Source organism: Acomys minous (assembly GCF_964271855.1).
Source record: "Acomys minous genome assembly, chromosome: 1".
In the NCBI taxonomy this organism is placed as follows: domain Eukaryota; kingdom Metazoa; phylum Chordata; class Mammalia; order Rodentia; family Muridae; genus Acomys; species Acomys minous.
Window position 1 is genome coordinate 177541343 of NC_140483.1, and position 12806 is coordinate 177554148.

Genomic DNA, 12806 nt, shown 5'->3' on the forward strand with positions numbered 1-12806 from the left:
TTCCAAGATGCATAGCACTAAGATAAAAAGACAATAGTCTATCATGTTTATAAAAGTAATGCTGAAAAGAAGTCCATGTTTACTTACAAAGGAGACAATGTTCCAAATAGTCCACACCGCATCATTATATAGATTCCTTCTGATCACATCCTGAGGTGGATACTCCTGCCTTTCCATGTCACAGATAAGGGAAGCCCCAGAGACATTTAGCAATCACCCATGTTGTCATGGAGTTTTTGTATTCTGCCCCAAGCATAGTGATAACATATCTTAAACACAGGAGAGCCCATAATACCTAGGCTGGAATAGCTTTATATATTGGCCACAATTGTTCATCATCTAAGATAGCATAGAATTATTTCTGTAATTCTGAAAAATTCTAGTGATATGAAAGCGAGAATAAAAACATTTCCTGGAAAAATCAATTTCTCATTCCTAATGTCTCCATCTTTTCCAGAATAGTAATCACTCTTCAAAGAAATATTTAGTGAATTTTATATAACCTGACTTGATAGGATTGAAATTATCTTTTTATAGCCACTTCTTCTATGATTAAGAGTTTTGATAACCAAATTTCCAAGAAGTTAAGATTTAACATTATATAGTGCTAGAAGTGTTTATTAATGAATTCTTTTAAACATTCATTGGTTAACAGAGGACCATCTGAAAGATTGAGGGGTAAATATTACATACCTTGTTTTTAAAATAAACCTCGATTGGCAATATGAAACCAGCATACCCAGACTCTTCTACTTTGTAAGGTGGGTCTTTGCACACTGCAACATTAAAAAAGAAAACAGAAAAGATGAGAATAACAGACAGAAAGATGTCAAAAACAAACATCCTGTCATCAAGATCATGCCCAATTTTCACAGCCATTGCCCAATTCACAACTGATTCTCTGGTTGCTTCTTTATTTCTTCTCCTCTGGGACCCATAACAATATTTTTCCTACCTACGGGTGGGGTACATCTCATTACAGTCAACCCCATGGCCACGGTGAGGGCCTTAATTATTATGCTCAGAAACAGAATAGGGCCTGGGATGGAAGATCAAAAGAATTTAAAATAGTGGTTCTCTACCTGTGGGTCGTGACCCCTTTGAGGGTTGAATGACCCTTTCACAGAGGTCCCCTAAGACCATCCTGCATATCAGATATTTACAATTCACAACAGTAGCAAAATTACACTTGTGACATAGCAGGGAAAGTAATTTTATGGTCAGGGGTCCTGTTTGGTTTCCTTCCTAAGCAGACCCGAAGGCCAGGTTCTCACTTCTCATGGGCAAGATTCATTGTCTCTTTCTGATGCCACAAAAATAAGATTTAATGAGGCCCTTCCACAACACATAACAAATAACAAGAATATAAGACCTTATTTCTTAGAATAAAACAAAATTAAAGCAAGGTCTTGGAGAATTAGAGACCTTCGGAAACAAAATTTCATTCATCTAAATCTACTACATCAAAATCAATCACAAGCCAATTGAATTTATTCCCGTTGAGTGTTGTGGGCTGGAGAGGTGGCTAGGAAGGTAGGAGCACGTGCTCTTGCAACAGAGCGAGGGTCAGCATCCAACATCCACATGGCATCTCACAACTGCCCCGAACCCCAGTTCCCAAGGATCTGTTGCCCTCTTCTAAGCCCTGTGGGCTCCTGCACGCATGCGGTACACATGTCCCCTCAGACACACACATATAAAGTACCGCAAGCATCCTGGATCCCTAGTGTTAGTAAGTTGAAACCGGGTATGCTGAATGGCAAGATGCATACCCCAGTACCCTGCGTCCTCAGCAGCAGCCCAGGTCACCTTCCCAGGCTTGGCCACAACTCCTGTGCTTCCTTCGAACTCTGGTTCCCCTCAAACATGCCCAGCACTTCCCACCTATGCTCAATTCTTCCTTACTCATTTAGATCTCGATTTCTTCACAAAGTTTTTCTGAACCACAAAGTACCTCCTAACATCTACCTAAAGCTCAAACTCCATACTACTTCTGCGAGGTTGTCTCGCTTCTCTGGATCCCGGAATCCTCTTCTGAACAGCCTGAAGGGTGAACACGGTGACTGCTATGCGCTGAACGTATGTGTCCCCCCAAATCCACATGCTGACATTCTAATCCCTGATGTTAAACAGCATCACATGAGTCCTTTGAGGGGTGATTAAGAAGGGGAAACCTTCATGAATGAGTTTACTTTGCATTTTCAACCCTCAGAGAAGCTTCAGTTTGCAGTAGATAGCAATTAACACCAAGACCCACAATGGCCAAGGCGTGGAGACTACGTGGAATGCTCAGCCCTAAATGGAACATCTGCACTGTACGCTCTCCTCCCAGGGCTTGAGAGCATTGCAGAAGATGGGGCAAAAAAGACTACAAGAGCCAGTGACAGTGAATGAACACAGAGAAACAGCACCCTCTGGACAGCAGCTACATAGATGAACATGCAACAGCAGTGGCAAGCCTTGCCTACACTCAAGCCAGACCAAACCCCAACATGTAGAGGGTATGGAACCTCACCCCTAACTGAGGAGCTGTCGACAGTTGACAACTGTTGGGAGTGTTGCCACTAGCAAGTCATCCATGTTCCAATGAGAGATCCATGGATATCGGGCAGCATATATTGGATTTGAAGGGTGGGGGAAAGTGGGGGAACACAAAATTGGGAGGCAAGGCACGGTGGAGCTAGTAGGAACTAGAGGAGGAGATGAAAATGGTCAAAATTCAAGTCATTATGCAAAATTCTCAAAGAAGTAGAAGAGGAAGAAAAAGGAGGAAGAGGTAAAGGAGGAGGAAGAAGAAGAGAAAGAGGAGGAGGAGGAGGAAGGAGAAGGAGGAGGAGGAGGAGGAGGCAGTGGCGGCGGCAGCAGTGGGTGGCAGCATTGTTGTCATCCCAAGATCTCTTTGATGTCTTCCACTACTTGAGGCCATAGCAAGAAGCCAGTCAACAATCCTAAGTAGGATCCTCAGATCAGAACCTGCACATGACGGCAGGAGAAATAACTATCTCCTGTTTCTAAGCTGCCAGGTCCATTGTACTCCATTACTACAGCTTGAACGAGCCAAGATGACACATATATACTTGGGCTAGAGAGCTCTTGACAGTGTCTGCTTCCTTTCCCTTTAACAGAGAAAACAAAACAAACAAACAAACAAATAAAAAAGTCACCTACACACTTGCAAGCATAGTTTCAATGTGCAAGGTGAGTGCACGTAGGGAACACTATAAACATGATGTGTTTTGTTGGCTACACACGGCACAGATAGAAATATGGTTACAGAGAAGTGTGCTAACAACAAGGGTTTGTTTTGTTTTTACTTTACAGTGTCCCATAGTGTAGCTCAGGCTGGCTTGGAAATCTTAATCCTCCTGCCTCAGTCTCGGGAGTACAAGGATTATAGCCAGGCATGTACCAGCAAACCCAGCCGAAGGCAAGATTTTAATGTCCAACTATCTCCTTTAGCTCACCTGATGAAAAATTCTCCCAAAAAATGACATCAGAAAAAGTCAAGAATGAAGCACCTCACTTTATTACGTACGTCTCTTTAATTTAAATAAAAAGGAAGAGCAAAAGGACTCAGAGTAGTGGCAGTCACTTATCCACTGACCACCTGCCAACCCTCATGAATATTCAAATGACCTGAACACTGGGGTGAACACACAGCCCCACCCAGTGGGCTGGTGGCTGACAGCACTCCACACTCATGGCATTTCTAAGCTGTGGCATGCTTGAAAAACAGCAGCTTTATTGTATGAAATCCTCAAAGAATTAATGAAAATATTTTTAGACAGCAGCGCTGGTGTCCAGGTTGCTCAGGATTAATTGTGCCAGTGTCATGTGAAGGAAGTTTATCTTGTGAGCTGCTGGACCCACCAGGGAGTTATAGCTGCTCCTCGCTGCACCCTTTTGTATAATTCATTTTCTCTATTCTGCATGCAAATTGCTCCAATTATAGGAAACAGCTGTTAGTGGGCACATCTTCCAGTTGGAAATCTTGGGATTTTTTTTTCAGCCTCCTAAAGGAAGTGATCTTCTGTGTATTAATATTCTGTGTAAGTCTGTTTCCATAAGAAAATATTTATTAACTTATACTTCAATTATTTTAAATGTAAAATTTTCATTTACAGCAAACAGTGTCTACACAGCACCTCAGATTCTTAGTTAGAAGTAAACAAAACAGCCAGCGAGGTGGCCCAGCCAGTAAAGGCACTTGCCACCAAACTGGAAGACCTGAGTTCAATCCCCAAAAAACACAGACAAGGGACAGGAGAACCAACTTCCCCATGCTTTCCTCTGATTTCCACATATGTGTGAATGTACACACGTGCGTGCACGCGCGCGCACACGCACACACACACTTAATAAAATGTGTTAAAAATGTTTTAAAGATATAAATTATAACAGGGTATATGTGTGCAGGTGTACGCCTAGGTACACTCATGCATGTAACTACAGAAGCCAGAGGTCAATTTCGGCTGTCATTTCCCCCTCAAACACCTTTGCTTTGTCTGGTTTTGGTTTTTCGAGACAGGGTCTCACTACAGAAATCTGGCTGCCTGTAACTCTCTACAAAGTCCAGGCTGGCCTTGAACTCATGGAGATCTTCCTGCCTCTGCCTCACATGTGCCATTGTGCTCAGCCATATGCCTTGTTTTTGAGACAGGGCTTCTCACTGGCCCGGTGCTCACAACAGCCAGACAGCGAACTCCATAGTTGGGACTGCATTGGTTTTAACACTGGTTCTAGAGATCGAATGCAGGTCTCCAGGCTTGTATGGTAAGCCCTTGTCCATCAGGGCTATCTCCCTAGCTCAGAACATTTTGCATATGACCAAAAAGAAAAAAAAAGTAATACAAATATGAGTTCTATAGCGCTCTGCTGATAAACAGGGGACTTGCCGCATTCTAGCATTTTAGAATCCTAAACTTAAGTTTCTGAGCTAGTTCTATAAAAGAAGCAGAGTTAGACTTGAAGAAATGCAGCCAGTGGGAGTAGATCTTTCCTAAAACAGCTCTTCAAAGCAGTAGACAACGCCTGCCTGAATCCCCTGGGAGGCCTGCCCTTTTCTGAAGTGAAACGGAGGAGTAGATCTGGGGGAGAGGGGAGGTGAAGGGAGGGCCTGGGAGAAGTCAATGAGAATATAATATATGAAATAATAACAACAGCAGCAATAATAAACAATATAGGCGCAGAGCTGGGCATGATGGCGCATGCCTTTAATCCCAGCACTAGGGAGGCAGAGCTGGCGGATCACTGTGTGTTTGAGGTTAGCATGATCTAAAGAGAGAGTCCAGGTCAGCCAGGGCTACACATAGAAAAACCCTGTCTTGAAAAAAAAAAAGCCAAAAAATAAAAAATAAAATAAACATAGGTTCAACACAGATATAAATGTGTAAGGTATGGTATGATGCTGACTATACACAGTGACCATTAGCCTATCTAATTTTGACCTTGAAAAATCATAAGAGGAAGAAAAACACATGGGGAGGCCATGATTTCATTAACAAAGAATAAGGGAAATCCTGAAATACAAATAACCAAAACACTATGAATGCAACATTTATGTAATTCCTGATTGTTTTGTGGTTCTTCTTGCTGTAGGTAGTTTATTGTATATATGTGTCATAATATAAATGTATACGTAAAAATATTTAATAAAAAAGGGAAAAAGAATAAGGGAAATCCATACTTATTAACATGTAAAGTCATAGTGAAATTTTACTATTCTCATTTAGAAAAAAGTTTGAAAAAAGAGACCCACTTCGTACAGAAAAATAAAGTTTCATAGATGAATAAGCAAACTGATTGTCACACACAACAAATTATCTGTACAAAAATTAATTTAATTCCTTCAATAATTGGACCCATTTTTTTTCTAACAAAGGAGTCCCACAAAAATCCTTTAGCAAATCCAAAAGCCCTTCGTTTAAGCTCTAAAGACACTATGAAGCAACAGTTTTCTCACTATTTCTCAAGAAAGCAGATGGTAGATTCCTCTCCAGAGCATTCTCTAGATTATTTGCTTAGACGCTATGATTTATGCTGGTCTGAATACTTCTACAACAAACGTGGCCTGGGTGCCCATTGATAATTATTGGTTTTACTTTATTTACTGCACACAGCCCTTCAGGAAGGAAACACAGCAGTCTCCTTAAATACAGACTGGTTGGTACCACCGTTTTGTGCCAATTGTTGCTTCCAGCTTGAGCATTTTTGGACTCCCTCCCTTCCCGCTTCAGTTCTACCACATCAGAGTGCCCAGAAATGGAGCACCCAGGGTCCTGCACAGTCCAGTTCATTGTCCTAAATGGTCCTGTACCAGCGTCTGAAAGTCTAGAGTCAACGTCTAAGAGTCTGAGCATCACGGGGTAGCTTACCACATGGTCCCTGAACATGGCCTATGGCTGTACAGTATGACATTCTAAAAACAACAAAAAATTCAACAGTTGGGTTTTGATTTTGTTTTCATGAGCAAACATGGACACGGACTCACGAGTGGGCATGAATCAAACACAGACATACTCTCACACACATACACTCACACTCACACACACATACTCACACTCACACACTCACATACACACATTCAGTACTACTTCTATCTTGCCTGTTTCCAAACAAACAATATTTTCTTCCTTTGTTTTTATTATCTGTCCTTCTCCCTGAAAAGAGGAGTAGAGAAGAACATCCAGAAAATCTTTGTGTTGCAGAGTTTTTCACCTTGCCCATTTTATTATTTTATTTTTTAAATTATTTATTTATTAATTCATTCATATTACATCTCAATTGTTAGCCCATCCCTTGTATCTTCCCATTCTTCCCTCCCTCCTGCTTTCCCCTTACTCCTCTTCCCTATGACTGTGACTGAGGGGGAGCTCCTCCCCCTGTATATGCTCATAGGGTATAAAGTCTCTTCTTGGTAGCCTGCTATCCTTCCCCTGAGTGCCACCAAGCCTCCCCATCAAGGGGACATGGTCAAATATGGGACACCAGAGTTCATGTGAAAGTTAGTCCCTACTCTTCACTCATCTGTAGAGAATGTTCTGTCCCTTGGCTAGATTTGGGTAGGGGTTCAATGTTTACTGCAATCTATTCAATGGAAAGAGGATATCTTATTCAACAAATAGTACTGGTCTAACTGGATGTCTACATGTAGAAAAATGCAATTGGACCCATATTTGTCACCATGCACAAAACTCAAATCCAAGTGAATTAAAGACCTCAACATAAAACCAGAGACACTAAGTCAGTTAGAAGAAAACGTGGGGAAGAGCCTGGAACACATCGGCACAGGAGACAACTTCCTGACAGAATACCACCAACAGCCCAGGCCTTAAGGTCAACAATTAATAAATGAGACCTCATGAGGCTGAGAAGCTTCTGTAAAGCAGGAGACACTGTCAACAGAACAAAGCGACAGCCTACAGACTGGGAAAAGATCTTCACCAACCCTACATCTGACAAAGGTCTAATATCTAAAATATATAAAGAACTCAAGAAATTAAACACCACCAAACCAAATAACCCAATTGAGAAATGGGGTTCAGCCTCTTGCCCATTTTAAAAGCTTAAATGTGATTCTAAAACAGAATCATCTCCAAGTGTAACAAATAACCGTGTGAATACAACTCAACAGGTAACTGACTCGAGTAGAGGCAGCAGGGCGCTGTGAGTCTATGCCTTTCAGATTCATCATGAGACCCAACTCTCACCGCACTGTGTGCAGAGAAGCAGCTGCTAATACTGTGAACCCACATGGTAACTTTGCTTTTCTGGATTCTCCTATATTCCTTATTGTTTCAAGTTAGTTCACCCTGATGCAACTGCCACCATCAATCTACACCCAAGGCACAGCCTTTCATTCATGAAACTCAGCTGAATTTGAAGCTTACATCAGAAAGAAAATTAACAAGGCCAAGATGGCAAGCAGGGTATTACAAAGACAAGTAAGATCATATAAGCAGACATTCTGAAAATGGTAGAGCAAAATAATACAGAGAAAGCTTGGGGAAGGGGGAAGCATAAGTTATACAAGTAAAAGACAGGTCACTGGTGTCATGGTATCACACTGTTGCAGGATAGCCCTAGATTTAACCTAAAGGTTCCCACTCTAAGTCGGCCAAATTGTAAAACTTTTATATGGCTACACTTGCTGGTAACTTAGAATCATTTTGTACACGTTCAGAATACCTTTTAGCTGTCCTGTGTATTCTGATTTCTATAGGGAACATCCCCCATAGGACATGTACTTGAACACTTGGGTTCAAGTCCTTTGGGGAAGTTACAGAAGCTTTAGGGGGTTTAACCTTGCCTGAGGAACTGTGTCACTGATGGCTTTGAGAGTTTATAGCCCCTCCCCACTTCCTGCTCTCTCTGCTTCCTGTGTGTGGGTAGGATGTGATCTCTCAGATCTCTCCAGCCATCCACTGTCAAGTCACTCTCCCTCTGGAATCATGAGGTCCAAATAACTTTCTTCTGCTATGGCCATGGTATTTTTATCACAGCAACAGAAAAGTGACTGATACAATCTCCAAAAGAGAATTTTGCTATAAACGTATTCATAAACTTTTTGTTTTCTACCTTTTGTTTTAGTCATGGCTTACATGGTGCTAGGGACCTTACTTGGGGCTTTGTGTATGTTGGGCAAGCAGTCTATCAACTGAAAGACAACTCCAGCCTTTTATAAAGAATTCTGTCTCCGTTAGCCAAACCCAGGTAGCTAAAGCTAAGTCAAGATGTTTCATGTAAGAAAATAATCACAATCTTAAAACAGGACTTCCTTCAAAACAAGTGCTTCAAGGAACTTACTGTGACAAATGAACCAGCAAAACAAAAATTGTCCCAAACTAGAAAACAATATGAACTTTTAGGGAATATTCAACAATCCTTCAAGCTGATGTTGATCCTTCTCCTGGCAACTCGGCCTCCATTTCCTCCGTAAGCACATGAAATTGCTATTAAAATTTTAAACAATTAGCCCAACGGAAATACATTTCCAGGCTAATTGAATGGGAAAAGGCAAAACTACATCTTTATAAAGTTCATACTAGAGACAAATCTAATTATTACAAAGAATTATTTAGATAGAAAAATTCTTTTTTATCCCATGGATGACTGTCACTTGGGAGATTGTGACAGGAGAACAGTGAGTTAGAGGGCAGGGTAGGCCAAGCATGGAGATTCTCCCCTCCCCTCCCCTCTCCTCTCCTCCCCAATACTCCCCCCACCCTTCTCTCCTGTCCTCTCCTCTCTTCTCAAAGGAAAACAAAAAAAGATAAGGAGGCTTGGGAAGAGAAGAAAAAAAAAATCAAAATATCTACCAAAATAGTTACATTCCAGGTGTGTCTGAAAATGCAGCATTTGCTACATGGAGAATAATCCTCCAAGGAATTGTCCCCAGTGTCATAACAGTCTGTCTGAAATACAGATCTTCTCCATAGCTTTTTAAATTTAATCCTAAGATTAAAAGTATACACTTTATGTATATAAGGTTTTTAAATGTATGTGTGTGTATGTATGTATGTATGTATGTATGTATGTATGTATGTATGTATGTGTATGTATGTGTATTCCATGTATGTGCCTGGTGCCCACCAAGTGCAGAGGAGGATATCGGATCCCTGACACTGGAGTTACATATGGTTGTGAGCTCCCCTTTGGGTGCTGGGAATCCAACCCAGGTCCTCTGCAAGAACAGCTACTGAGCCATCTCTGCAGTGCTCCTTTTTTGTTTTTTAATCAAGTATGTAAGAAGCCAATAAAGAGTCCTAACTTTTAAACAACACCTTATGGTTTTGTGATGTGAAAAAACTCCTCTGACATCAGCATTTCACCCAGACCTGTGGCCCAGATATCGCTACAAATGAGGCTGCATTTTATCCTGAGGAGGGGGAATGGCTCTGAGGCTAGGGGATGACTGGAGAAAAAAATAAAACATGCACAGGGAACATAGGAAGGAATGAGACAAAGAAACAAGAGACCAGCAACAGTGGAGCAGGCTGAGGCAATGAGAAGGGAGCTCACAGATGCACCGTCCTTCTCAGGAGATCATGTGTAAGCTCTAAGGGAAAAACAGGACAAAGGCATTGGCTGGCCTGGCGATACACGGACCCCCACAAAGCACCCCAGAGAAAGCCCGCCTTTGCGTGACCTCTCAGCTCCTTCATCTCCTGCCTGGACTTTCCTCCCTCAGGGGAGCTGCTTGCTCGTCCCTCCATCCTGTCTAACTATACTTCTGATCCATCCCAGTTCAATCTTGTAACACCTGAACAGGTTTGCCCAGGTTTGCACAGGTTTGCCCAGGTTTGCCCAGGTTTGCCTGTCATTTCAGTCTCATCTCTCACACCTGAAATTTCCCAACGCTACAAACTCCCAACATGGCAACGAATCCTCTTAAGATTTGATAAGCAGACACAATTCCTAGGAATAGGTATAATGTAGTTTTACATGACAAACTTGAAGTAAAAAATCTGTCCCTTGAAATCTGAGTCCCTGAAAAGTACAAAAGAAAAAAAAAAGCACCTGGACTGAAGAATTTTAGCCATAAAAAGGTAGTGATTTTAAGTGCAATAAAGGAATATGAAAGATCAGAGGTGAAGGGTTGTCTTCTCAGGGAAGAGCATCCATGACAGTGGGAAACCACATGTTTCAGAAAGGGAGTGCAAGAGTGAGGACCATTCGGAAACCTGGGAAAAAAGAGTTTAGATTTCCTCAAGCATATGTTCTTATTAAAAACAAAAAACAAAAATAAAAACAAAAACAAAAAAACCCACATCCACCTGAAGGGAGCTTTTCCCTTTAAATCAGTGGACAGTGTCTTCGGAGCTACCTCTAAAGGCAGCACAATAGTATTCTCTTCCATAGCACACAATTCAGTTTCTTACTCTCAAGCTTTTTTCTTTTCCAAAGGCAGAGAACAATAAAACGGTGTCATACACAGGAGAGCTACCAGCTGTGCCCGGGCGATAGACATGGCCGTGCATTGTGAAGTAATCAAATATAATAAATCAAATACAAAACCCATTTCCAACAAAAATAAACAGCTGAGACCACCACAGCCCAACTTCACAGAGACACCAAAAGAGGACGAGCCAACAAGGGCAACGACCTAACTTTCCCCTTCTCAATTAATTTTTGCTTTATTCTCTTTCCAATAGGGAAGAGTGCTTCCAAGAAAGGATCAGACCTGCCCTAGGTTTACAGAAAGGGTGAAGAGGAGCCAGACTTCTTTTGGGCATCTTATTGACTCTACTTTTTTGGTCTCTGCACAGCATCAGCAGTGAGTGGCTTACCCAAGTGGAAGGACTGCTTTAGCTCCAGGAACAACCAGATTCAGAGGGCAGGAAAAACAAAACAAAACAAAAACAATGAAAAAAACCTAAAACCTCTTTTTTCATTTTTTAACAAGAAACAATGGTATCCAAACAATACACAGGGAACAGTGTTGTCCTAAATAAACCCGGGAATGGGGAGGACAGAATATTGAGACTAAAATTGAGGGTGGAATAAAAGGAAGCACTACCCTTGGTGGAGGCAAGCCTGCTCCAGCACACTGCCCAGGCCTCTCAAGATCCGGTATTTGCTCACCTAAACCAAGGGCTGACTGGGAAACTGATTCCGCAACAAGCCTATGGCAAGAGGGAGAGGGAAGGGGAGGGGAAGCGGGTGGAACCAACAAATAGACAAAGGCTTAGTGGCCAAGCACCAGAGCTGCGGAAAGGGACCTTCCTGGTTACAAATCCACCTTGGACGTTCACAGGACACATTCTGTTCCATCATTTATAAAGTGAAAGTGACACTATTTTCCCTACTTCACATAGCTCCCTCACACTTAAAAACAACATCCAATTCTACAAGCACAGAGATAATTCTGAAGACTGAGGTATACCCAGGTATCTAAAACTAATCAAATACCAACTGAAAAGCATGGAAACGTATTTTAGACTTTCCTAAAACCTTTCCCCACGGTACCCTAAAATACACATAGTAGTAATTAGTCTAACCCATTCTTAGCTAACACTTCAAGTATACTATAAAAACAGGAAGGCTGAAATACTGCAATAGAACAAACTAGAAAATGGAAACACAACTTCAGCTCAAGACCCAGCCCACAGTAAAAGAAAAATTAGCAGGAAATCAGGAGACATGACTCAGCTCCAGGTCCCTTTTAAACCCTTGCTGTGGACTCTTTCATTACAAAAAAAACCAACTTCCATTTCTGAAGCTGCCTCAGCATCCAAAGTTTTATTATTCTAAAGACAAACTGTATGGGCTACTTCTAGCTTGGGAAGGAATGTATAATGTGTTTTAGTAGCTTCAATAAAGCATAAACATCTACCAGCTAATTATCACATCTGTTATAACACAAATCAGGAAACCAAGATAAAACAAACAACAAAACAAGGATTCAGCATTACACTTGAATTGGGTTTCTGTTTGGTTGGGGGGGTATGTATTTGTGTGTGTGTGTCTGTGTGTATTTGTGTGTGTGTGTCTATGTGTGTGCCTATGTTTGTCTGTGTGTATCTGTGTGTGTGTGTGTTTGTGTTTGTGTGTCTCTGTGTGTATCTCTGTGTGTGTCTGTGTGTATGTTTGTGTCTGTGTGTCAGTGTGTGTCTATGTGTGTCAGTGTGTGTGTCTGTGTGTGTGTGTGGATTTGTTTGTTTGTGGAGAATGGAGAAGAAAGTCTCAGGTAGCCTACGCTGGCTGACCTTGCACTATGTAACTAAGGGGGACTTTATGCACCTGCACTTCCACACCCCACATGCTGGGATCCCAGGCATGCACCACCACACCAAGTTTTGTGTTTG

At 41.7% G+C, this 12806-nt stretch overlaps 1 protein-coding gene across 3 annotated transcripts in view; it reads right to left on the minus strand.

Annotated features, from left to right (window-relative positions):
• Positions 1-12806, minus strand: part of MLLT3 (MLLT3 super elongation complex subunit) — a 264901-nt gene that overhangs the window by 109099 nt on the left and 142996 nt on the right. For all 3 annotated transcript variants that reach the window (XM_084773576.1, XM_084773577.1, XM_084773578.1), the window contains one exon: positions 694-776. In XM_084773576.1, the coding sequence (XP_084629702.1) occupies positions 694-776 (83 nt within the window). The remainder of the gene's footprint in view (positions 1-693; positions 777-12806) is intronic.